At 37.5% G+C, this 24,731-nt stretch overlaps 3 protein-coding genes across 3 annotated transcripts; all 3 read right to left on the bottom strand.

The window, feature by feature from the left end:
• Window positions 1-5,053: 5,053 nt before the first annotated feature.
• Window positions 5,054-6,872, bottom strand: LOC128368795 (regulator of G-protein signaling 13-like). The gene is made up of 5 exons (XM_053329676.1): window positions 6,716-6,872; window positions 6,537-6,596; window positions 6,363-6,424; window positions 6,100-6,266; window positions 5,054-5,984 (listed from the first exon to the last, which is right to left on the bottom strand). Exons 1-5 carry the CDS (start codon window positions 6,793-6,795, stop codon window positions 5,799-5,801), a joined length of 555 nt encoding a protein of 184 aa, XP_053185651.1. The 5' UTR covers window positions 6,796-6,872; the 3' UTR covers window positions 5,054-5,798.
• Window positions 6,873-11,258: 4,386 nt separating this feature from the next.
• Window positions 11,259-12,295, bottom strand: LOC128368805 (regulator of G-protein signaling 21-like). The gene is made up of 4 exons (XM_053329688.1): window positions 12,263-12,295; window positions 11,945-12,029; window positions 11,659-11,825; window positions 11,259-11,435 (listed from the first exon to the last, which is right to left on the bottom strand). Exons 1-4 carry the CDS (start codon window positions 12,293-12,295, stop codon window positions 11,259-11,261), a joined length of 462 nt encoding a protein of 153 aa, XP_053185663.1.
• A 4,135-nt stretch (window positions 12,296-16,430) lies between these two features.
• Window positions 16,431-21,394, bottom strand: rgs18 (regulator of G protein signaling 18). The gene is made up of 5 exons (XM_053329671.1): window positions 21,212-21,394; window positions 20,585-20,689; window positions 20,327-20,388; window positions 19,583-19,749; window positions 16,431-18,140 (listed from the first exon to the last, which is right to left on the bottom strand). Exons 1-5 carry the CDS (start codon window positions 21,331-21,333, stop codon window positions 17,886-17,888), a joined length of 711 nt encoding a protein of 236 aa, XP_053185646.1. The 5' UTR covers window positions 21,334-21,394; the 3' UTR covers window positions 16,431-17,885.
• Window positions 21,395-24,731: the final 3,337 nt, after the last annotated feature.

The raw sequence follows: 24,731 nt of genomic DNA, 5'->3' as shown, positions 1-24,731 counted from the left end.
GAGGTATCTGCACTTTTTTTCCCCTTGTGTCTTGCTATTTTTAACCTCTGTTGGCCTGATTGTTACATAATTAGAAGGAGCCACACAAATTCTGAGTGCGTCAAACCTTGTGCTCTTCCTCTTCTTTAATTATAGAACAAAACTTTGCTGTGTATCTCAACCCCCATCACATTCTCCACAGTAAAATGCATTACAAGGCCTGCTGAAAGTCATCCAGTCTCTACGTCATTAAACTCACTATTCAAGTCTGAGCCATTCTTAGTCACAGGTCAGGTAGTCACAAGTTCTCTCCTCTTTTTTTATTCTGTTCCCCCTAAGTGACCTTCAAAGACTCTCAATTACCTAATCTCATGTTTTGGCTTTTTATTTATTTTTGGGGGAATCAGTTTCTCTAAGTTAACAGCATTTTATACACTTTCTTTAATTATTCTTAATTAGCCTTTGTATGCAAGCGATATTCATTTATTAAGATTATTGAGACTAGTGTTTTCATGTCAATTTCCTGGCAGAAGGAAGTGAAATGATTGCGTGTGAAACTTCATATACAGTAAAAGATGTTTTCTTTATAGTTTTCTGGAACTAGTCAGTATCAGCAGTAAACTGGGTGAATTCACATTGCTTGTCACACTCTATGAGTTTAAAGGCCCCAAATGTGATTAAATCATATAAATAGCAGGTACAATAAATATATAATTTGAATTTTAATGTTTGAATGTTTGTTCAATTATATATTTGAAATGATATACTGTAATAACATGCTTACAAACATTACAGTTAGGTTGATGGAGTGAATACTTTGAGTCATAGCAGGTTATAAGATGTCTTGAATTTGGTAGTAAAGTGACAGTTATGTTTACATATTGTACCTTAAACATGAAAAGTTGAAAGAAAAAGAAAAAAACATCTATAAAATGTAAAGGATTAATAAAGTATCTATCTATCTATTGAACAGACATAAGCACAATTACAGGAAATATATTTTCTTGTTGACCAGGGAAAGTACTCCTGGGTAAATCACAAATCTAAAGTACCCCTTTTCAAGTTAGAGCAGCAGCTCTTAAGCAGATTACCAAAAAATTGGCTGAAATTTAAGAGCAGCCATAACAAGACTTAGAGTCTGCAGCCATGTCAACAGCTGTGTGAAGCTGTACTTATTAATCACAGTGATGCTTTGAGTTGAATGCTAACATCAATGTTCTATCATGCTCACAGCAACAATTTTTCGTAATTGACAAATGATAATCTTTATCCTCTGGATGATCAAGTCTGACCTCACCTCTCGCTTCCCTTGTGCGTAAGGCTTCCTTGTCTCTCTTCCCCCTGTGTGTGTGAATGGTGTGACGTACACTTTGCCCCGTGTGCTGTACAGATTGTAAAGGCCCTTTAGGCAAATGTGTGATTTGTGATATCGGGTGATATACATAAAATGGACTTGACTTGAATGATAATGTTAATTAGCACTAAACACAAAGTGCAATTGAGGCTGATGGTAAGTAGTTGCGCAGGTATTTGGTCATTAAAAGTTTGACCTGTTGATGGTGTTGCAGGAAAAGTAAGAGGATCACCAAAGTTATTAGGGTTCATCATCTGGGGAACATGGCATCCAATTATAAGTGAATATCTTGTAAGTTTTAGTTAATGATTGTTACAGCTCTGTGTAAGAGACTGACGATGACTTGTAATTTTCTGGCCCAAAAAGATATTCAAGCTCATCTGTCACTTTGTTATGACATGTTTAACCATTCAGTAGTGTGACAAAAATGTACAGGGCTGTTCTTTTAATAGACTCTCACAGTTAAGTATAAAACACAATTGAAGGAATGTGTGCCCTGAAGCATATGGAATGTGAAAATGAACAAGTCTGCATTACAAACATCGCATACACCAAAACAAAAACCAGTACAGACAAGATCTGACTTGCCAATGAAATAAGGATGCAATGATACGTGTGACTTAGCATGTGGTTTGCAGGACTGGGATGGGCTGTGTTCAACAGGAAGTAGCTGTGATAGAGTAACCTCCACCTTCAAAGACATCCAAAGTGCACAGTAATGTTCTCATAAACTGAACCTTTTACAGGAAGACAAAGTTATGAAATGAAAGAAGTGAGAGCACCATGGACACTCTGGGCTTAAATCATATACCTACTTAGACATTATTAATGAATTAGCCATGCACACATTAGAGCCTCATTTACTTCTAATCTCGGTCCTCAAAAGTGTGATCTGGTAGAATAACAAAGAGTTAGTTAAGCACTGACATTAGTGGTTAGGCTTATGTTGTAATATGTACAGACAGTATATACGTAAGGAGTGTATGAAATGTTGCTTTTTAAGATACCACAACAGATTGAGCCAAAATATAAATCATGATTTCAGGATGCCGTGCTTACATCAATAAATATATACATCCTAAGATGCATTTGAATATGAAAATACATTATTTGAAAAAAAATGAAGCTGATACCATAGTTTCACCTGATTATCTAAAGACTATAAGCCTTTTTTACAATAAGTTACCTGAGAAAAGTAGGACAGCATCGTAAAACCTCTCAAATCATAATAGCCACTTTTATTAAAAAACATGATATAAAAACTAAGAATGGAACCACATGACTTAATATGGATGTTTGTTTTGTAGCGCACATTATAAGGTCATTGTGAGGAAGTAGAGCACAAAAACTAGGTTACATTACCTTTACCATTACCTACATAAAACCAATGTAATCACACCTATTTAGGTCACTCGTAACCAGAATATACAAACAGCCTACTCCTAATTAAGACATAATGGTAAAAATAAGAGTGAGACAGCATCATTTTGGTTCATCACCATCATCACTGTAAGCATTTGCATTGGATGATACAAACAAACAACTCAGTAAAATTTTATAACAAATAAATGTGTAAAATAAGAAATTATATAACCCCTATATACAGTACCAGTCAAAAGTTTGGACACACTTTCCCATTCACATCAATGAGAAAGTGTGTTCAAACTTTTGACTGGAACTGTTTACTGCAGATATAAATGTAGAGCCTTGCATGACTGGCCTTAAACTTTGCGGCCATTGAGGTATACCTTTGATCACACATTGGTTTTACATAAAGCAGCTCTCACAGCTGAAAGCAAGAGTGAAAAAAGTTTTGTAACTTTCATCTACAACTCACATTGCGGTGGTTAACACATGGATTTCTTATTGGGCTTAAAGTGTTAACAACCTTAACAAACAAGAACTACATGTTGGGTTGGCTGGAGACTTCTTGAGTGTCTAGGCTGTTTTCCTGTCTTTCTACTGATGCACACTGGGATATATTTGATACATTAGAGAGATAATCATAACCTTGATAACCATTTTCATATCTGATATATAAAATGCTGATTTTCACACAGCATTTAATATATATGGTATGAACATGGGACAAGATTAACCAACCTTATTCTGCTTATTAGGCTGTAAAGGTTCCATGTAGTCTGCCCTACTTTAACTGAAAATGAAAATATGAAAAATGTACTTCTGTTTTTTTTATCTGTATGTGGGGCTTTGTGAACTCAGTTGTCCTTCCTCTTGCTTCTGTAAAAAAACCCCAACCCTCTGATTGTCATTAAGCACTTAATGTCCTCAAAGACAAGAAATTGTTCTAACAGATTTCATTTTATTTGATCTAACTGGTCATGCCATAGATATAAATGTTTTTATCGTAATGTTTGACTGAAAAAGATTTTTATCTGATGAAAAATTTCCACCTTGGAACATTTTTCACCTGCCTCTGAAATAGATCTGAAACAAAGCGTCCTTTGTTGAACTGGTTGAGCAACATCACACAGTAATCCAGTGACCTCCTGTATACAGCTCATGTGGTTTGAAAGGGGTGACTTCTGTCTCATGACACATGTGGTAACACAACCTATGGGTTTAAAAATGTCTTACTCTACATGACTGAGGTGTATATCTAGTAGAGTGGATATCCCCAAAATGTGATACATTGTGTGACATCATGAATATCCTGCTTCTTAGATGTGGTCACAACATTAATAATGAATAATCTAACTACTAATAAACAGAGCAGTACAAATAAGGACACAATGACTACTCAGGCAGTGATCTATCTACTTTAGTTTAACCCTCAGCTGCAACTCTGTGAAAACATTTAACCTGTGTGAAAAATAAAAATGATCCTCTCATCCTGCTGAAAACTTTTTTGGCATAAATAATGTGGTGCCTTTATACTGACAGTTTGTAGTGTAAATGTCCTCATGCAGACACGATGTAAAAGTGAGATTAAAAGAGGATGTGGTGGAGCAGTTAGGTCTTAATACTTCCTACAAAATGATTGTAACCTTTACCAAAGTGATACCTGTTGAATTCCCACAGGGAGGCTTCCTTTTTGGTGCTTCTTTGTGATATACTACGAATACAGTTTCAGTTGTAAACCTTTCCGCAGCATTAAACATTTCTGAAGAACTTGTCAGACTGCTACAGTGATAAATGGAAGACTGAATGGTAAAGCAAGGGCTGAATGAATCAGAGAATGGTTGAAACACATTTGAAGGCATAAGAGGCCAATGACACATGGCTGATGTGAGAGAAGATGCTGTGTAGGTGGGAACATCCTGTCTTATTGATGTAGTCCATTCTGAAGTATTACAAAGACTTTCTATAGAATGCACAAAAATCCCCACAAATCCAATGTTTTGGATTTATAAACATAAGATGGACACATGGTTTCATACATGTGAAGCATATATATTATATTGTAGAGTGAATGACTGTGGTACACCATGCTGCTGTTAGATGTTTCTACACTCACCAAACCCATGTGGTAAATGCTCAAACTGTGAGTAAGTATCTGAATGAGCCAAAAAATGAATGCATGAATGGATTTGTGACTAACTCGCTTCCTGTGCATTCTTAAAGTGATATATATCTAATGATGCATATGAACCTGACCTCATATGTGCCTGTCTGGCTGGCAATAACAGATTTTAGTCATTATGTGACTCAACATAGCTCACCCAGATTTTCAGAAAATTCAATATTCTTTATTATATATGTACAAATCCATTTAATATTCACATTCACAATTCACAACCTGTTGAATACAACACTTAGCTTATAAAAGATAATTATAGTTATAACATATAGATATTTCAGTGTGCACTGATGTCATAACACATAGCACTGATGTCTGAACGTAAAAGAAGTTTAATGCACAAGACTGTGCATTAAAAAAAATCACATCTAGATGACATCTATTGCTTCAATGAGATAACATTAACTCAAAATGAAGTGCAAATGCAGGTACCAGCTCATGCACTTGCATCTTGGGCAGAGGGTGTTGTTGCACTACATACACTTCCTGGCGTCTCTAACAGAAAGTCCCCAGCATTTTCACTACATTAACTGTTGCATGTCTAGGAAGCTTTTTGCTTAACAAGTGCTTCACAGCAGCTTCTGTTGATTAATGCACAACTGCAGCCATTTTTCACCTGGAACCATCATTTTCCGTGACACAATTAGTTCTGAATAAACTCTCTTCAACAGCTTCTCCACAGAGCCAGCTACTTCTCTTAAATACAATCACACGAGCCATGACCTCTCCAGCTTAGAAGGATGGTCGAAATGTGTTGAAAATAACAGGTTTTGGTTGCTTTTGGTGTTGAAGAATCACCACCGGTGGTCCCAAGACAAACAAACACAAAGATGCTGTCAGACAGCTTCTCTCAGATAACACAGCCTTGGGCTCAGTTTCACAGATCAGTCTCTACAGAAGCAATGTCACTGTTCTCTGCTTTCTTTAAATCTTCCCTGATTCCGATATAGAGTCCAGTAAGGCCCTGTAGATGTCAGACCTGAGGAAACGGGGGTAGGAGTCCCTCTCCATTAGTCCGTAGACGATCCTCTGGGCATCGTCAAAGCAAACTGTGCTGGGCTCCTTAATGTTCCGCCTGATCACGTCCCTGGTCTTGTGATCAATGTTGATCTGAAAGTAGAGGAAACATAATGTAACTGTAAATACTTCAACAGTACCACGGATATGAATTTGCAACCTTTTCAACAGTTCACTATGAACCTGTCATGATAACCTCTCTGCATACCTCTCTTGGAGCCTCAGCTTGAATGTAGAGTTTGAAGATCTTTTTGGCCCTGGCGGTCAACCTGAAGGAAGTCTTGATTTTCTTATAGTCTTCACATACCATCCAAAACTCAATGTTTTCATCACTGAACTCTGACTTCAGGAAGGCCTGGAATATCTTCATTCCATCTAAGCAGGTTGGTAAAAACAGTAGCAGTTAGCCAGTGTTGAGAAAGAGTATCAACTATTGGTACATCTTCACATTGGGACTTGTAATCAACTTACATTTCGATGATAAAAGTCTCTCGAGTGATTGTGACCACTGGGACATCTCTTCGAAACAAAGCCTGTTAAAAAAGGGATCCAACGTCACTAATGAATAAAATATGCCTAAAATATGTTCAGATGTTTTTTTCCATGGAACACTGTCAAACAACAGAGAGAGTTTTCTTTACTTACTCTTCAGTATTAGTAGCTTGAGACAATCTGCACTGCAACCGAGACTTCAGGTTTCCTCCCCTGGTTAACCAAACACACACAAACGAACAAGGATTACTTCACTTATCTTATACTAAAAAGTTGATCAGCAATAGCAGAAAATTGTAGGCGCTGTGCATTGGTTAAAATAAAATATTTACCTGTCTTTTCCCCTTTTCTTTTTGTCAGCATCCATGTTTAAATGCTGCTCCCTTGGTCGTGATGTGGCTAGACTTGGCATGGCAGTGATACAGAAATATGGGTCTGAATGTATATATAGGATTGTATGTTGGGCTGCTCTTAGAGAATGGTGAGATCTTCGGCTTCCAGTGTCTGTTTGATAAGCCCGCTCAGTCTTATATACAGCAGACGTTAGTGTATAGCGTCACTGCATCATGCTGAACTAACCACAGAAAAAGAGGAAGTTGGGGGATGACGCAAACTTGTGTCGACTACAGCTACAGTTGCCTGTCTGTACTGTACTCTAACTTGCATGATTATTGTTTGGTGTGCAGTCTGAAGATGCAAATGGGCCAGTGGAAAGTTCAACACCAGATAGGCAAATGCTGAGCTTTAGTCTCTGTCCTATTTATCTACATTCAGTTTTTGGAAAGGTTTTATGATAGATGCTGAGGCTATTTTAGCACTCCCACCACCAAATGGAAGTAAAAAAAAAAGACTTTTCAAAAATCCTCTCAAGTTGCGGACACAGCTTATAATGCAGTGAAAACATTTTCACGTGGCTATCATGGGTCAGATAACCCAAAGTACAGATGACTGATTACATATTTGCAGAAGCAATAGCTTACCAATAGCAGATGTCATCATCTCTCATGTCATCATGACATATGTCTTACTTTTCAAAGAAGTCTTACATTTCAAAGAAGAAACAACACAAACACTTCTATTAACAAAGGAAACATTTAATTTATTAGCAATAAAATACAACCTCGCTTAGTTCAGTGCACTCAGGGGTTTGCTACAGCTTTACTTTGTCAATTGTTTATTAATTACAAAATGTTAGCTATGTTAGCTAGTTAATTGACTTGAAGCACTAGATTGTAATTTTAGGACACTTATTTGCTTTTACATGCAGTCACAAATTATACGATTGATATCACTTTTAGGTTTGTACAGTACCAGTCAAAAGTTTGGACACACTTTCCCGGAACTTTTGACTGTATATTAAACATAAGGCTATAGGCAGCAGCCAGTTGGGTTAGCTTAGCATAAAGATAACTGGTGTAGAGGTGTATAGGTAGCCTACTAATAGTTTGATTTTGTTATCTCTGGACAGAAGCTAGCTATTTTTCTTGTTTTTATATTAAGTTTTATTTTATGTTTTATGTTCCAGTTTTTATGTTAAGCTAATTAACGAACTCTTGATATGACAGTGAAAACAGCGTATTTCTCAAACTGAAGTATTCCCCTTAAGTAATTAACTTACATATCTTTATCTGGATATTGCTCTATAATTGACACTACTGAACCATTTCACTGACCTATAACTCTCACCATATCACTCTCTCTACTGTTACATTGGTTTAGCTTTTGTCAAGTCATTGTCACTTGTGGCCACAGTGGCAGTTGTTGAGCAAGAATTACATAGTCTCACTTTTAAGTTTATATGATGGCCCTCAAACGTCAAAACTGTCGTCACCGATTTTGTCTGACACTGGGTGTTCTTAATGTTTTTCTTTGTTGTTCCAGCAACACCAATCACAAATGTTTCCATAAACTTCATCTGTACTCTCACTCTGAGACACACTCTTTTGAATTGTGGTTGTCATATATAGACACTATATAATGTGCAATGGCTGAAAGCTTGACAGTATTTCTTACTCTTCTTCTTACTTTTAACTTCTTTTACATTTTACAGAAACAAAGTCTCAACCAATTAACATCACATCACATCATAGGAAATATGGTGAGTCATAAGACAGGGGGATTACATGTAACAAAGGTCGCCCACTGAAACCAAACAAGGGACAATGTGGTTAAGTAATATGTGTCTTGGACCACTAAGCCGTCCCAGTGTTTCCATCTTAGACATGATTGAAGTATATAAGGTAGAAAGCAATCTCTGTGTCGTATAAGAAAAATAATACAGCATATTTGTTACTTTTACTGCAGAGGTCTTAAAACACCTTAAATTCTCCTTCAGTGTGGTGAGCTGTTTCACTGTTTCTCACCCTGGTCTTGCAGTAAACATTTCCCCTCAGAGAGGTAATGCAGTTTAATTGTATCCAATTTCTGCTCCAAAGTGGACAGAAACTTCCAACAAAGGAAAGGTTATACTGGCTTCCTGGAAATCCCTCTTAAAAGGCCCAGAGGAACATGATTAGTTCTTTGTTTTGGTATGTTATAAATGGTTGAGGTGTGGTTCCTCTGTTTTATTTTAGTGTCTGTAAGGAATATGACATTAATCAGTACTCTCCAAGTATTTTTGGAGGAAATTCTTCCAGATCAGCTTCAGTTTTTTATAGTTGATAACTTTGTTTAAACAGTCAGTCAGGTGTCTGCTTTTCTTATTACTTTTGACCCTTAATCTGCTGTTGTTTTGTACTACTTTGTTGTCATTTCTCAATCTGCATTTACAACTGCAAAGTAATGTAACCGTGTCAAGTTATAATAGCATAATATTCACAGTGATGATTACATTTCAACTCAGCTTCTGACATCTGATTTAAATACTAAATAACCGAAAGCCAATAGCAAAAAACACATTTCAATACTAACTTTGCAGCAAATGCATGTGCTGAAACAAGTAAAGAAAGAAACTGTTCTGTGGTTTGCTTGGTTAATAAGCTGCAATCTTGATAAATAAAGTGACAAATATGCAAAGTCTGACCATTAAAAAAACATAACCTCAAAACATATTCAAAAAGATTATAATGAGCAACTCCTGGACTTGACGTGAGTACTGTTGTCACATTGTGTTTGTGTGCTTGACGGGAAATGTTTTGTGTTAGAACGCAGCTGTTGATAGCTTGCTGTGGTGAGATAAACCATTATCGTAGACATTTTCTTTATCGGGTGCAACACCCATATGTGAATTTCCTCTGTCAACTGTCAACACTCTGAGAACCATAACTTTGCTCACTTTCTGTCATTTCTGCATCTTATTCACTTCCTGCAAGCAATATCCTGCAGTTTTACTGTTACACATTACTATGCTCCATACACACAAATGCACATTGAACATGTGGTTTTTTTTCTCTCTTTTTTTTAGGGTACCCAACAAACCTAACTCTTCTCCCTTAAAGAGATGAATGCAGCCAGGGTTGTCTCAACTAGAGGAAGTTGCGGTGAGCTGTCTGCAAAACAGCTTCTGCCAACACCTCTTAAAATAAATCCCCTGTACATTCAGCAGTACCAACACAAACAGAACAAAATGTTTGTCTCACACTTACCTAGTAGTCACATGAAGAAACCACGCTGTGCCTACTTCCACTTTCCAAACTCAAAAAACACATCAAACACAGAGAGAACATACTGCAAAAGAGAACAATGCTAATGTTGTAATTTATGCTTCATGCCCTTAAGTCTTGAAGCCCCATCAATATTTTCCTTGTGAGTTTACACTGTGTACTGGGGATCTATAATATGATATCTAAAAGTTAGCAGCTTGGGAACCCTGCTTTACTGTACTATGTGTACTTATTTCATCTAAGCTTTGAAACCTTGCACCACACAACCGATAAAAACTTTCCTAGGATGGGAGATTTACATAAAGGACAATGAGCTCATTTAGGATTTTTCCATCATATCAGATTAAAAGTTGTGATTTGAATCCCCTCAGATACTTTTTCATGATGAATGAACTCATCTGACAACCTGAAACCAATTGAGCTGCCACTGAGAGTGCACCCCGCCTCCTCCCTCCCTCCTGTGTCTGGAATTTCAAGCAAGGTTAACTCCAGGCAGCATTGATTCATAAAGTTCCTATTGACCTTATGGTACATGCACAACAAACTTGCTCAAACTGCAGTTGAGATGTTGCAAAAATACACAACATGAAGCTAAAGGAAGTTGCTTCAGGAGTTACTGCAAAGTGTGGCCATTGTTCCCTTTTCTCCTTGGTTACTTGAGTCTCTTTGTGTAGAGAGTGATGTTGCTTGAAGGACTCTGTTGCCATCTGGTGTTTGTTTGACTAATGACTGTATTTACAGACTTCCAGATTATGCCAGAGAGGATTTGAATGATATTCAAAAGGGCCACACCCAAATGTCATTCAACTGAATGTATTTAGTTTCTGTTTTGATGATACATAAAATCAAGAAGATCAAACTTTAACATTTCACACAACACAAAAAGAGACAGATGTTTAACAATACACTCACATATTTATTTCCATGTGAAAGTTGAATTTGGTCGAGCATATTAGAATTTATATTTGCATTATCAATTAGTTAAAGTGTTGATAATACTTTGCAATGTGGAATTCTTTTTATTTTTAACATCATGGAGCGGGGCAGAGAAAAAAACATAATTATAGAATAAGTATGTGCACAATCTCTTAAAAGACAAAATTAATGAAATGAAGTATAATACAAGCTACACAATCTCTTGAACTGCAACTGTCTACTGAATCACACAGGTTGAATAAAGCTATTTCTGATACACTTAGGTCATGGATTGTATCGCAGAGTCGGAGAGAAGACTTTTGCGAGCCTGTCTGGAAGGCTGTCAGTTTGAAAACAGTCACCTTGAATCGTTTCTCCTCAGGAGTCCCTGATAGATGTCAGATTTTAGGAACCGCGGGTAGCAATCCCTGGCCATCAGACTGTAGATGAGCTTCTGTGCTGTATCAAACGAAGTCAGGGTCGGCTGGGAGATGTTCTTTGTTATGTTTTCTCTGGTACTGCAATCTATGTTGATCTGAAATCAAATGTCACCCAGGGGTGTTTTACAGCAACTAAAGTAACACTAAAGTAACATTTTATACTTTTACTACCATAAGAGGCACAAACAAACAGCTTAACAGCAGCCACTATAGTTTTACGAAATCAGATAAAAATCAGTGACCCTCTTGAATGAATGTTATATTTACAGATGTTGTTATTCGAATCCCTAAAAAAACTTTTTTACAGCTCACAATTACCTGTCTCGGTGCTTCAGTTTGGACAAACTCTGAGTAGATCCTGTTGGCAGAGGAGATCATCTCTGGGACCGTCTTGATTTTTTTGTACTCCTCACAGGCGAGCCAAAACAGTATGTTCTCCTCACTATACTCAGACTTCAGGAACTCCCGGAAAGCTATCTGTCCACCTAGAAGTCCCAGAAAGTAAGCAAGCAATAAGTGTATATACAACCTGAAAGAAAGAGGCAGTAGTTGAATTAAATACCAACTGTTACCCTGATTCCTTGCAATAAAAAGAGGCTCTCACCTTTGCAACTGAGGACTTTGTCCACGGACTCACTCCAAGTCTCAACATCATCCAGTGGATCCTTGGGAAAGCAACACAATCTACCCTTGAAAAGAGCATCAAGATCTATCACTAGCCCAGTTATCTGTGAACTCCACATCACATACACACTGAAAAACACACTGTGAGGTTGGATCATTAATCATTTACAGTATGCAAGGTGTTATGCTTGAAGATACCCTGTAAACATTCAGTTTAATACAATCAGCACCTTAGAGCAACCTCTCATCAGTACAAGCACCTTGCACAAATAAATCCACGATGCAAAGTGAGACTTACAGTGAGTGAAAACCTCCTTGGTATTTTCCACATGGCTGCTGTAACCTGTTGCCTGCTGAAAATGGTAAAGGCCCAAGAATCAAATATGCAGTAACTCACTTTATCGCCATCTCCTCGTCCTCTACAAAGGGAGACAGAGATAAGATCCTGCCAGACTGAAGATGGGATTGTGATTGTTTGGAAATGAGGGAGTCAAGTGACTGAACAAATCAAAATGAGTTCGCCCCCTCCATCCCAACATGAATGGAATATATGGAAATCTGTATGCAAAGTGTTGTTGTTGGGAGAGACAGGGCATCCTTCCATATCTGTCGCACCTTAAGATGGGAGCGCTTGGCTGTGATTTAAATGGGCCTCACCACTAAAATAGTGTTTATCATCAACTTGGATGTGACAATATGAAGGTAGCAGGTGGTTTGTGTCAGAGTACATGAAGGGAATTTAAACATGATGATTATAACTATTTTATTAGTTATGCTCAAACATTTCACTATATACGAGTTATAATCCTGTTTTTTTATGGGTTTAATTAGGAATACAGTGGGGAAAAAATGGCCTGCTGTGGCAGAGCATTATGTGGCAAATTCAGAATAATATTTAACTAAAGCAATGAACAATGGTCAGGAAGCTCCAGCAAAGATCCTGACCATAAACAAATAACCAACTGCCTGATATTCAAAAAAACAAATGCACTATTAAGGAAAAGTCATCATCCTAACATTTGCATGTGTGTTTTAGTTGTCAAGGTGATAAAAGCATAAACAAGCACAGATTTATTTATAAGCCTCATACAACACCTTCAACTGATGCAGGTGATTGCTGATTCTTGAAATTGAGCAGTTGTGATTTTAAGGGATTATGTTTATCATGTTCACCATCAGTTTTGTATTTAAGTGTGCCAATTACCACTAAATACAAAGTACCAGTGAGACTGATGAGAGTGTCATTAGTTCTGCAAGGGGTCATAAAACAAAGTACTGGGCAAATTCTATTTGGGGGATTACCTGAGTTATTACAGTTCAGCCATCTAGCCAAGAGTGGTGGAGACATTTCACTCACAACCATGGTGGGATTCTGTGAAAGGCCCATGGAATCACCAACGCCTTTAGGCTACAGCATCAAGGATCTGCAAATGTAGTAGAAGCTGATGGCTATTGTTTCACGTGGAAAAATACACTGCTGATGGCATGGGAAGAAAAAGTCAGGGGATCACCAAAGTCAGTTGGACTCCTCCTCTGGTAACCATGGATGTTACAACAAAATATGATATGTAACTAAAAAACTAAATGTCAACCAGCTTATGCATAATGCAAAAGTCAGAGGGCCACCATGTCAGTAGGATTCATCCCATGAGGACTGTAAATGTTGTAGAAATATTACAGTCAGGACCATGGCCATGGACCAACAACCAGGAAATTGCACCACCAGCATGGCAAAAAACATAAATAAATAAATAATAACATAAAGAATTAATCTTACACCCAACACAATGTTTTGAAGCTGAGTCAGAGGCAGTATTCAGCTTAAGTTTATTATATACTGTCCTATTCAACTTCCATAAATGTGTGTGTTTGAATTAAAGGATTTAGTCTTTACTTACAGTGGATACTGTTTAAAGTAGAACATGTGGCACACTTTATTTTTCCATGGTGCATTTTACCTAATGTTTATTAGAAAATTCACATACTATCTGATTAAAAATTCAGTCACATGATTATGAGCTACATGTGGAGAATGATCCTGCATTCCTTTGGGCCTGTTAGTGGTATTCAGGTTATCAGTATACCATAATAGATAATATAGATCACCATAAGTATATCTGGTATATTTTAACCTGCCCTGACCTTTCTGACCACTGGTGAAGATGTGATGGGTCCAAACAAACCAAGAATGTAAATCATGACAGGTGATGAAAAACACCCAGGCTGCCCCTATTTGCATGTGTGTTGACTCTAGGTCGAGGAATTTGTTTTTCAAAAACGGCACAGCCAGGAAAGCTATAATGACTATACCGAGGAGTGTTGTTTACATGCAGAGCATCCACGCAGTTTTCTCCTGATGTAATTTAGCCTTCATGCATATCAAAAGGTATTCATTCACACCTGCATGGTCAGTGTTAATAGCATCCAAGGGCAAAGGGACTCTATACAACCATGAAATGGTTCATTTTGTAAAAGAGCTTTGACTTCTTTTCACACCCACATCTACAATGAGACTGCATATGGGTGGTGATACAGCAGTGCACATTTGCAATATTTTCACCATACACAGGATGGCACTCTAGTCCTCTCTAGGTCCCTTCTCTATTTTATAATTCCCTCATGTGTCCACCTTTTCACTGTAATTGGTGACAGCAGTAAATGTGTGTCTTTCTTGGTACCATTGGCCCCGTTTTATTCATTTGAACATAAATGAGGTTTTGACCCTGCAACTGAGGCTACAGGGTAGAATGGCGTAGGGTGAGGATGTTACCAAAAAGGCTATTTGAATTAAATTTCTCACCCCTTAAAGTAATGAAGTAAGCAAGAGACTTGTGACCTGAATAAGGAAGCAGCAGGGATCCTGAAATTACCCTTCTTTCTTCTGTGCCTACCAAACAAACAACGATAGAGGAACTCTAGGACAAGCACCTACACAACCTTGGTGAAGAACACAGCATGAGTTCCAGAAATCTGCAGCGCCTTATATAATCTCAAACTTTTTTTTAGCATCTTTCTACAGGTCTGATATAACAGACAGAGCCTTCCTCACAGAATTAATTTAAATTCTATTTAGCCCTCATTTTGCAAAGATTGTTAGTAGAGTTATTTACTCATTCTGAGTTGTGGTCACTCAGAGTTGAGGGAAGCTGTTTATTAGACAGGACCCACTCAATTATATCAATTGTTTCACTAAAATATGCTCATCTTTAACACGTTGATTGAAGTACAGTGTTCAGGATGGAAGGTACAAACTCTCGCCTTTCAGACTTTCAAATTGAACTCAGCCTTCTGTTTGCAGCTGTACTGAAATGTATTTAGGTCTGTCAATATTGTTACAGGCCAACAGCAGCATCAAGTGCATATGGATTTGTAAGGAGGAAATTTCACAACTCAATATCTGAGCCTCAGAGTCAGCAAATCTTTTACTAAATTTGGCTCACGTAGAGCCAGATAAAAGAGCTTATGGGGTGGAGAACCCTCTAAAAAACTGGTTCTAAAAATGGGAACATGTGGCATAAAAGTTTGGAAACTGGAGTTAAAAAGAAATAAATTTAATTGAGAATCTGTGTAAAAATCCACTATTAAAGACAATCAATTATTTTGTTTTAAACTCCTCATAGATGAGTATCCATGTCATATAACAAGCCTCCTGTCTTCAGACAAACTGCTTTCTTACTGTTTTGTCTCCCCTCAGAGGTTCTACAATATACCTTTAACTTGAAGATGATTTCAGAGGCTTTTAGCGCAGACTGAGTCACAAATTTAAATACCAATGGAAAGAAACAAGAAATCTGCCAGCAAATTCTTAGCGGGCAACTAATCTTAAGCTGTGATGAATTTGGCAGGCCAGCTGAGCTCCTTTAGCTTTGTTAACACATCATTACGTTCCCCCCGTTCTATGACTATTCGAGTAAGAAGACAGCAGGAATTGCAGTGTACGCATGTTGGTGTCGCCTAGATTGATGCATAATTAATGTGAACTGTGTGGCACTCCACTTAGATTTTTGTGAAATGACAGTATCTTGAATTGAGATGGACTTCATCCCTCTGAAATCTACTAGAAACTGTGACATCTGTGTTAATGAGCCATACCAGCTCATGATTGCATATACTGCTGTATTCATGTGCACATGTGTGTTATATATATTCTCTGCTATACATATTCAAGAGTTTGGGGGCAAACTCAGCGGGATCACTGACAGTTTTGAATTAATACGTATTTGTCTCTGTAAGAAGTATAGCTTGTGCATTCATACAGTAACATGAATAATTCTGTGCTAGAGTGGTGAGACTTGATAAGGTCTATTAATTTTTCAGTGATTTGGAATAGGGAGCTACACAATTTTCCCCACTAGTGTAATATGCACACATTATGGCTCCATTTGTCTCATTTAGATGTGGTCATTCAAAATAATTAATAACACTAAAAAGCCTCATTAAAACTGCATTCATAAGAAAGTGTTTATTTGAATTATTCCACAATTTTAAAATATGTACATTTTACAACAGCAAGGCAAAAATATGATCATAATAAGACATAAATTATATGATGTGGTAGCGAACTGAAACAGCAATCATAATTAATGGAATGTATGTTAGTATTCAAAGAAGATATATGCATTTTCTGTGTCTGAAAATGGGATACATTTCAACTGATACCAAAAATAAGGGATCTATATCCCTCATTAAAAAGTTTCAGTGCTTTGCAGTCACCATGGCTGCAGGCTTTCACTGCAAGTTAGTCTGGAGGGGATTGGACAGTGTGATGGATAAAATCATGACTCCATTTTAATGAGATATGGTCAAATAAGCTTGTAAGCCGTAACAACTGTATTAATGTTGTATAAGGTGCTATTGCTAGATTGGACGACAAAGCAACGGAAATATAACATGTCTGAAGTCACTCCAGAGTGGTTGGTTGTTCAGCTGGCTGGATATTGTCAGTAGCGTGTAGGCACTTCAGCTGAGATACTGTCTCCAACCATCCCATTGTCATTCAAGTCTTTAAAAAATTTAAGAACAAAATCATCAATAAAGGGTGAATCCACAAGCTCAGAGAAAGAGGAAAGATATCATTCCAACTGCTGCAGAATAGTCTGGTTTAATCATGGGTTTAATGGCCACAGAGAGTACTCATTTCTGATTGGCCACAGGGTTACCATTATTTTTCAATAGCCACATGGCTCTGATGTAGTGGCCTGATAACCTTTGTAAATTTTGTACTTGTATCTGAAAGGTGAATAGTTTCAGAAGTTTTCCAGCTGTGTAGTATGATAATTGAAAGAAAGGTTTGACGTTTTTGCTTTTTTGCTTTCTTGTTCATAATTAGATGAGAAGATTGATGTTAAATAAATGTAAATATAAAGGTACTACCAACAGCCAGTTAGCTGAGCTTAGCATAAAGACTGGCACATATAACATGTTATATCTGGTCTGATCTGTGCAAAAAACGGAAGTGGAAAAGCAGCAAGTTGTGTTTTTACGAGGGGTTAGGTGCTTGACTATTTCTTCTTCTATTTCTTCTGAGCCAGGCTAACTGTTTCCCCTGTTTCCAGTCTTTATGCTAAGCTAAGCTAACAAGATGCTGCCTGTAGCTTCATATTGAGGGTAGGCTATAGATGCAGGAGAGGCATCAATCTTTTCCTCTAGGCAAGTAATCCCAAAATAAAAAGATTTAAAAAAAAACTTTTAAATTTTGATCTCTGGCAGGTTGCCATGTACAATATAATCAGGGTCATCCACTCTGAACCCTGTGGTTATAAAAAAATAACTAATTCTGCAGAAGAAAACCTTTAGATAATTAGCCTCTGCAGCACATTACTTTTTAACAACTGTGCTGCTCACCATGAACTATCTACTACATAATAATCCTGTCATTCTATATAATGACTGAGCTACATCTGAAATGCTACTACTGTTTTCTACCAGGCTGAAGGTTCAGTTGTGGGCTCGCCTCTCTCGTTGAATACACAGGAGCGTGACCTTCTGCGAAACATGGTGGCTCCTGGGCCTTTCCTCCTGGTGAGGCGCAGATAAATGTCAGAATGCAGGAACCTGGGGTAGGAGTCCTTTTTCATCAGGCTGTAGACTTTCATCTGGGCTGCTTCAAAACAGCTCTTTGTAGGCTGCGCCATGTTCTTTTGGATGGCCGTCTTGGTGTTATAGTCAATGTTGACCTGATTGAGAGGTAAGAGCAGGGAAAGAAAATAAGGACAATCATGATAAGCAAGCTGATGGCAATTACATATCGGTTAAATATGTGAAATTCACACCATGACACAGTCCTGCACACAATTATCTGGATTTGAATACATCAGTTATGGATTTTGTGTCCTCCATGGTGGAATTGGATGAGGCCGAAAACAACTCAACAATAGACCTTGTTCTGCAGTTTCCCTTTGGAATTAATAATGGACTCTATCTGTCAGAAAATAAGACAGATAAAGATCCTAGAAGACTTTTTGCCAAGAAGAAAGGGGAAACCCCATGATCTGCACTGACAACAGTGTGAGGCAGATTCTTTTAAAACAGCAGAGAAAAATCAACATCTGCAAGTTTTACAAAAGACAACATGCATTACATCAATCAAGTCAATTTCAGACTGTAAAGATGCTTTTCTGAGCTTGTTCTCTTAATTAATTAGCTCTCCCCCTACCACGTAGAAGGCACAAGCATCAACTTGGCATTCTTTGGATTTGATTCGTGACCTTTTCTGACCTTTTTTGTAATGGATGAGAACTCAGGGCAATTAATAGTTTGAGTTTAAAGCTAAAATAAACAATCATTGTCATACATCAGACTCTAAAATATATTCTGATTATCATGATAGATAAGAGAGTTCATTTTCTGGCTCCTAGTTTTGTTAGTGAGTTGTTTGTTTAAAAATTCTCATTAAGACCATCATAATTATCAGAGTTATAGACTGTGAATTATCTCTAAAGAGATTTGAGAGACTTATATGCCACAACAAAAGCCATCACCAGTAACATAGCTCTCAATATATTCTTGTTTATGAAATCATGCTATCTCCCACTATCAATAGTGAAGGTCACATTCATTTACATTTGGATCACCCTGCAAATCACTTGAGCTTGTGTATGCTCGAATGTTGCTGCAGCATGCATCAAAAAACTATCTGTTATATTTATATACATTCATCATAGACTGAAAGTGAGTGGGTGACGCTCTCTTCATTTCTGCAGAGGAATGTCACAACCTCAAACCAGACAGCAGCTCTCAACGGTCAGATCTGCTGCAGGCCCTGTAAGCATATCGGATGGTGGTCGTATCGAGCTTGCAAAGTGAATAGAAACCTTTGAAGCCGCAACTGTCTCTCACAGAAATAACCCTATCTGCTTTGCAGCCTTGCATGCACATGCATGACCTCAGAAACATGCTGCTACTAACAACTGTTCACAAAGGTCAATCTGCTGCAGGCTTATGACTATGCAGTGCTTCAGAATTCACCCACTGTTACTTTTATTACAGTGACATAAATATTTAGGCCTCCAACAGCTCTTAGTAACAAATAAGTCAAAGAAAATGCAGAACTGCAGGGGCTGTTTGAGCTTTTTCAGCTCCATTGCATTTTATGATAAATAAACACACCATGCCATACCTCTTTAGGGGCATCCGATTCAATAAAAACTGTATAAATATATTTGGCTTTGGACAGCAGCTTCGTCTCAGAATCAATGGCCTTGTATTCTTCACAGGCCAACCAGAACTCGATGTTTTCCTCGCTGAACTCTGTCCTGAGGAACTGAGAGAAGGTTTCCACCCCATCTGATGTAGAAACACAGTCAGACACACGCAATTACTCACTAGAGTGAGGATGAAAAAAACTAAACAGCTGTTAAAAGCAAAATCTGTAGTTTTCAGTGTATGGTGCATAATAGGCTCATGTTGGACTGTAAAAGAATGCACAAATGCACAAAGTCTATTCCCCAATAGACTTTCCATAACTTCCTCATCCAAAAGCCACCAAAATGTGGTAACTGTGTACCCAAGTCGGTTATCTAGAAACATTATACTTCTTCAGTATACTGAAACATTTATATTAGCTTCATTATATAGCATGCACTTAACTACACCCAAATGAGCACACTCACTGGTTTACAGCGTTTCAGTGTTTTAAACTTGTGATGAGGAAGTTGCACAGTTTCTGTATTACCATCTGTGCTAACACACATTAAAAGATGTAGTGAAACTCTTACTGCTCTCTTCATTAACTATTTATAGCCTCTAGCACTCTATAACAGTTTAATACTTAAATGGAGCATATTGTTTGACAGTGGAAGAAACTGTTTTGGAAAGCTTTTCAAACACAAGGTTTTTGAGAAATTTTGGGCATTAAATTGACCTGAGTTCTTTAGCAGTTCTTCAAAGGAGTCGCTCCACTGCAAAGCTGCCTCTGGTGAGATGCTGAAAAAATCAGAGATGTGGTCAGCTCTTGCCTTAAAGTGCAGCACAAATGTTTTTCTCATTTCATTAGACACCAAGGTGCCATGTTTCTGTAAGTGTGCAGTAGTCATGGTTAGTACTTGAAACTGAGGTTCAAAATGAATAATATTTGTCAAAACAACATTGTTGTACATGAAATTAATGGATTTTGCCTCACTTGCTGGATGTCGTATCTGTCTTTTTATGGGAACTGACGTTTTCATGAGAGCCAGACTTGGTGAGAAAAAGGCTTAGTCGGCTCTTCCTCTCCTTGTCTTTCTGTCTGCAAACACAGGAGAAAATACATCAAGTTCCACAAACTGTCTGTACATGCAACTATGACAGTATTTATCAAATCAGCAACTTATCAGAGAATTACTCCTCAAAAAATGTTTTTTAAGTGGTTTATGTGACACTTTGTAAATTACACAACCATCTTTGTGGTATAATACAAATCACAAGACAAGTCACATATGCACGTTTCAAAAAGGAAGCAGACACTCATCATGGACGACAGCAGCTTTTAAAAATCAACCTTACATAGTGTGAGTGGCTTTCAATCACACTCACTCTAGGTACTTCATAGAGATATCACATATCTTTTAGGAAGGTGTTATGCTGCACTTCAGAAAAATAAGACTTCTATATACGGAAAGAAACTATTGCTTAACCTGATTTCTTGTGTTAAAGTTGCACCACTCAGATTCCTTACATGAGCTTCAACGGCTATTTAAACCAAACCGTTATATTACCCATTTCAAAATCAAGTAAACGTTCAAAAAACAACTGAAGTTCACACACCAACCTGCTACTATCGTTCTTCATCTTTGGTGCCTGCAAGTCTTCTGGACCAAGCATTTTGAAATATGCTTCCTCCTTTGGGGCCATGTAGTTGAATTGAGGAAATAGAAAAAGAAGCGTTTCCATGCTGTTCTGTCTCTATCTGTCGTGTGAAGCGGCAGGCCACAAATAGCTCTCTGAAAAATGTTTAACCCATCATGCGATGAACCAACTCGTCATTTATACACCCTGTTCACATTTCATTTCCCATACTTTTGCTTTACTTCCTGTAATGACATTGTACCACTTACTGCTAACGGTTCAATCAGTGATATAGAAAACCCCCTGGATTCAATATCCTGTTAACACTTTGCTTTCTTTTTGAGAAAAAAAAAACACCTGCCGACATCTCATTCATAGGTTTTTTTTGGTTTGTTTATCTTTGCTTGAGGTAATATATTGTTGTGATATTCAGGACACACTTTAATATATTCAATCACATCATACTTTTGACCAAATAAGCCAGGTAACAGTTTTTGTCTGAGTTTCTGAAGTATTTGAACAACCTTGGTGTTTATACACTCATTGATGCATTATTGGCATGTGGTTGATATTGTATTAATAACAAGCCTGTTAATAAATGTGTAGGATCCTGAGCGTTATATGAGAGATCAGACCTATTCTTGCACCACCAGCAAGACCAGACACTGCAGAGATAGAAAGAATAAAATGTAATGAATAATAAAATGTGTCTCTGAGAGTCTGGGCTTAGCTCTTTCCAGAACATCAGAGCCTTAATGGCGAAAGACAAACTCACTGTGACATGATGGAAAACAACAGGGAATAGGTGCATTTTAGGGCAGATGGAGACAAATGTGATGTCTCTGTTAGAGTGAGAGTGACCCTCTTTAAAGGTATCAAGTAGGAGACAATGTTCCTCTAGTTTTGACAACAACAAATGGGCAAAATTAATAAAACCCTTGAAGAACAACCAGCATGTTTACTATAATCAACAGGTCATATGGTAGTTTAACTCAATTCAAAGATATGTTCCTGAAAGTCCCATTCTTTCTAAAATGTATTTTGTCCATTGTTGCTTCATTTGGACGTTCACTGCACAGAATGATGCATACTGTAGGCAGATGCCTGCTTTTACATTCATCTGCTGTAGAGGAAAGGTATTTCTGTTCTTACATTAAATCACAGTTTTAGACATGTTCCAATTTATTTGAAAGTTTATAGTGATCTAGTATTCAGCTTAAATGTGATGTGGAAACTTGAAGCCTCCAGTGCACATACTGATAATGAAATTTTCGGTAAAGTAGGAGGCATCTTGTGTCGAGCAGTTAAAACTGAATTATTAATTCACAACAATGTTACAGCAACAATGATAAACAGCATACAATATTAACTTCTTAAAGTTGGGAGCTATTGGCATGATGCAAGGCAAGTTCAGTTGAGGAGGCAACGATACAATACCAGCATTGGGTAGGATATCTGTCACATGCTGTGCTCACATACATGCAGTATCAAGGTTGACTATGTAGTTTGTGCAGAGTCTACACCCAGCACCATTTTCATCAAGATAAATCATCACTTTAGGTTTCAGTGTAATTAATATATTAAAGCTGAATATGGGCTAAATGAGGAACGAGCTAGTAAAAACCATATCAGACAGGACAGACATAGCAGAAATAACAAATTAGAACCCAAAAACCATCTGGAGAGGTCGGATGTTTGGTGGGTTGTGGTCATAATATAAAACTGGCACAATACACACACACACACCTAATACTATTTCATGGCAACATTACACTAGGCTCATAATTCTGTTGTACAGGAAGGCAGAGGAGGTTAGTAGGTAGTGTTAGTGGTTTGCTGGTGTTTTAACACGAATGATAATTAATCATTATAATAATAATAATGACCAAAGCAAAAATAGATTTCAACTCCAAACTGCCAAACAGCAGAGAAGATGAGTAATAACCTAACACCTAAACTCCAAACACATAAAGAACCAACAAGTTTAGTTTGCTTATTTTAGCAGTGACAGCAGAAGAAAGAAAGAGAGACAATAAAAGAAGCTCTTGCTTAGTAAAGTTTACAGTAACTCATGACCATAACCATCTCATACACAGTCCTGCTAAAGAATACACAAGAGAAGTTGTGTGTATTTGTTGGGGTGTGAGCTGAGGTGAAAACACGCGCACAAGAACTGAAAATCTTGCATTAACTCAGTAAAAGAGCACTCTGTACACATGGTTGTTACTTAGCAGGAGCCAAGTTATGCTAGAAAAGGGTTAGGGTTAGCTGTTCCAAATGGCTGATCTCGAAGGAGAAGCCTACAGTCAAAGAGAATTTACAATTTTACATTTGATTAAATATGGAGATAATGGCACATCATTTCTCTCCTGGAAGGCATTCATAGTGTTTCATTCTATTGCTCACATGAAAAGTGACAGAAATACTTGTCTACATAATGAAAACAGAGAGCTTGAGAAAGGAGGTTCAAACCCTGCTCTACACCTGGCGATATGTTGCATGAAGTGGGTGTAAATGTCAGATTTCCCTCCCACCATAACATCTGTTAAACTGTCATATAACACGCTGTTTTTAAGAAAACACAAACTGGACAAACGGTCCAGCAAATACTGTGATGTGAAATTGATCTTTACATGTTATACACCCAAGTAACTTCAGGCTTTAAAAAAAAGTGTTTCTCAAACTCACATAAAACACAACACCCATTGATCACAAGAGAGTATTTCTGTGTTACAAACGTATGCAGCTCCAGCCCAATGGTCCAATAAACTGAAGCTGCAGTATCCTTTACCTTCAGGTAAACAGTAGACTGCTGAATCACTGAAACCAAATTAAATAGTAGTCATTTAGCTCTGCTGTATGTATTTGCCTCTTGTCAACATACCAGATGAGTGAACCAACAAAATCAATACACCCACAGATCCAAGGAGGTGCTCATACCAGCTGGGCACAAAAGATTATGATAGCTTTATTTGATCTGTTTGAAATAATATTCTCATTTACACTTTTAATCATGTTCACTAGTGTCAGGCCTTGTGCTTAGTTGTCCATTATACAATGTTTGCAAAGACTGAAGCAAAAACAGAGAGAAAGAAGACAAAAAGACAAAAAGACTGTTCTTGTGCATCCATTGCTGATGTATAAAAGTGGTTTGTCTAAAAGCAATTTAATTCAGAGTTAACTAGTTTGCCTGAGGTGTCACTGAGGAAAGCTATTATTATTGTCAGCAGAGCAGTTTCACTGAAACCACGTGATGTCTCATTGATAGGAAATAGTTAATTTCATAGAACAGCGTGTATTTCCTCCTTTAGTTCCTGTATATTGGCACCAGTATAACAACACTGCACGTCTGTGGATAGTGATAACGTAAATAGATCTTTATGATTGTGACATGGATGTTGCTTGGCAAAAAGGGAAGTTACGGAGTTGAAATTACAAAGTGCTGACCCTGTCATCGTCCTATCTCAGTCCTGTTTGGTCTCATTGTGTTTTCTGGGTTTCTA

Source organism: Scomber japonicus, chromosome 12, assembly GCF_027409825.1.
Source record: "Scomber japonicus isolate fScoJap1 chromosome 12, fScoJap1.pri, whole genome shotgun sequence".
Taxonomy (NCBI): domain Eukaryota; kingdom Metazoa; phylum Chordata; class Actinopteri; order Scombriformes; family Scombridae; genus Scomber; species Scomber japonicus.
The sequence above is the reverse complement of the archived record's forward strand: the minus strand, read 5'-3'. Positions and strand labels throughout refer to the sequence as shown.

Coding starts and splice junctions, on each gene's coding strand:
- LOC128368805 (XM_053329688.1), bottom strand. CDS start 12,295: ATGTGGAAAATACCAAGGAGGTTTTCACTCACT. Junction 12,030..12,262: donor CAAGGAGGTTTTCACTCACT/GTAAGTCTCACT, acceptor GCTCTTTTCAAG/GGTAGATTGTGTTGCTTTCC. Junction 11,436..11,658: donor AAACTGAAGCACCGAGACAG/GTAATTGTGAGC, acceptor ATTTGATTTCAG/ATCAACATAGATTGCAGTAC.
- rgs18 (XM_053329671.1), bottom strand. CDS start 21,333: ATGGAAACGCTTCTTTTTCTATTTCCTCAATTCAACTACATGGCCCCA. Junction 20,690..21,211: donor ATGAAGAACGATAGTAGCAG/GTTGGTGTGTGA, acceptor CTGTGTTTGCAG/ACAGAAAGACAAGGAGAGGA. Junction 18,141..19,582: donor AATCGGATGCCCCTAAAGAG/GTATGGCATGGT, acceptor CCTCTCAATCAG/GTCAACATTGACTATAACAC.
- LOC128368795 (XM_053329676.1), bottom strand. CDS start 6,795: ATGCCAAGTCTAGCCACATCACGACCAAGGGAGCAGCATTTAAACATG. Junction 6,425..6,536: donor CAAGCTACTAATACTGAAGA/GTAAGTAAAGAA, acceptor CTTTTTTAACAG/GCTTTGTTTCGAAGAGATGT. Junction 6,267..6,362: donor GAGACTTTTATCATCGAAAT/GTAAGTTGATTA, acceptor CAACCTGCTTAG/ATGGAATGAAGATATTCCAG.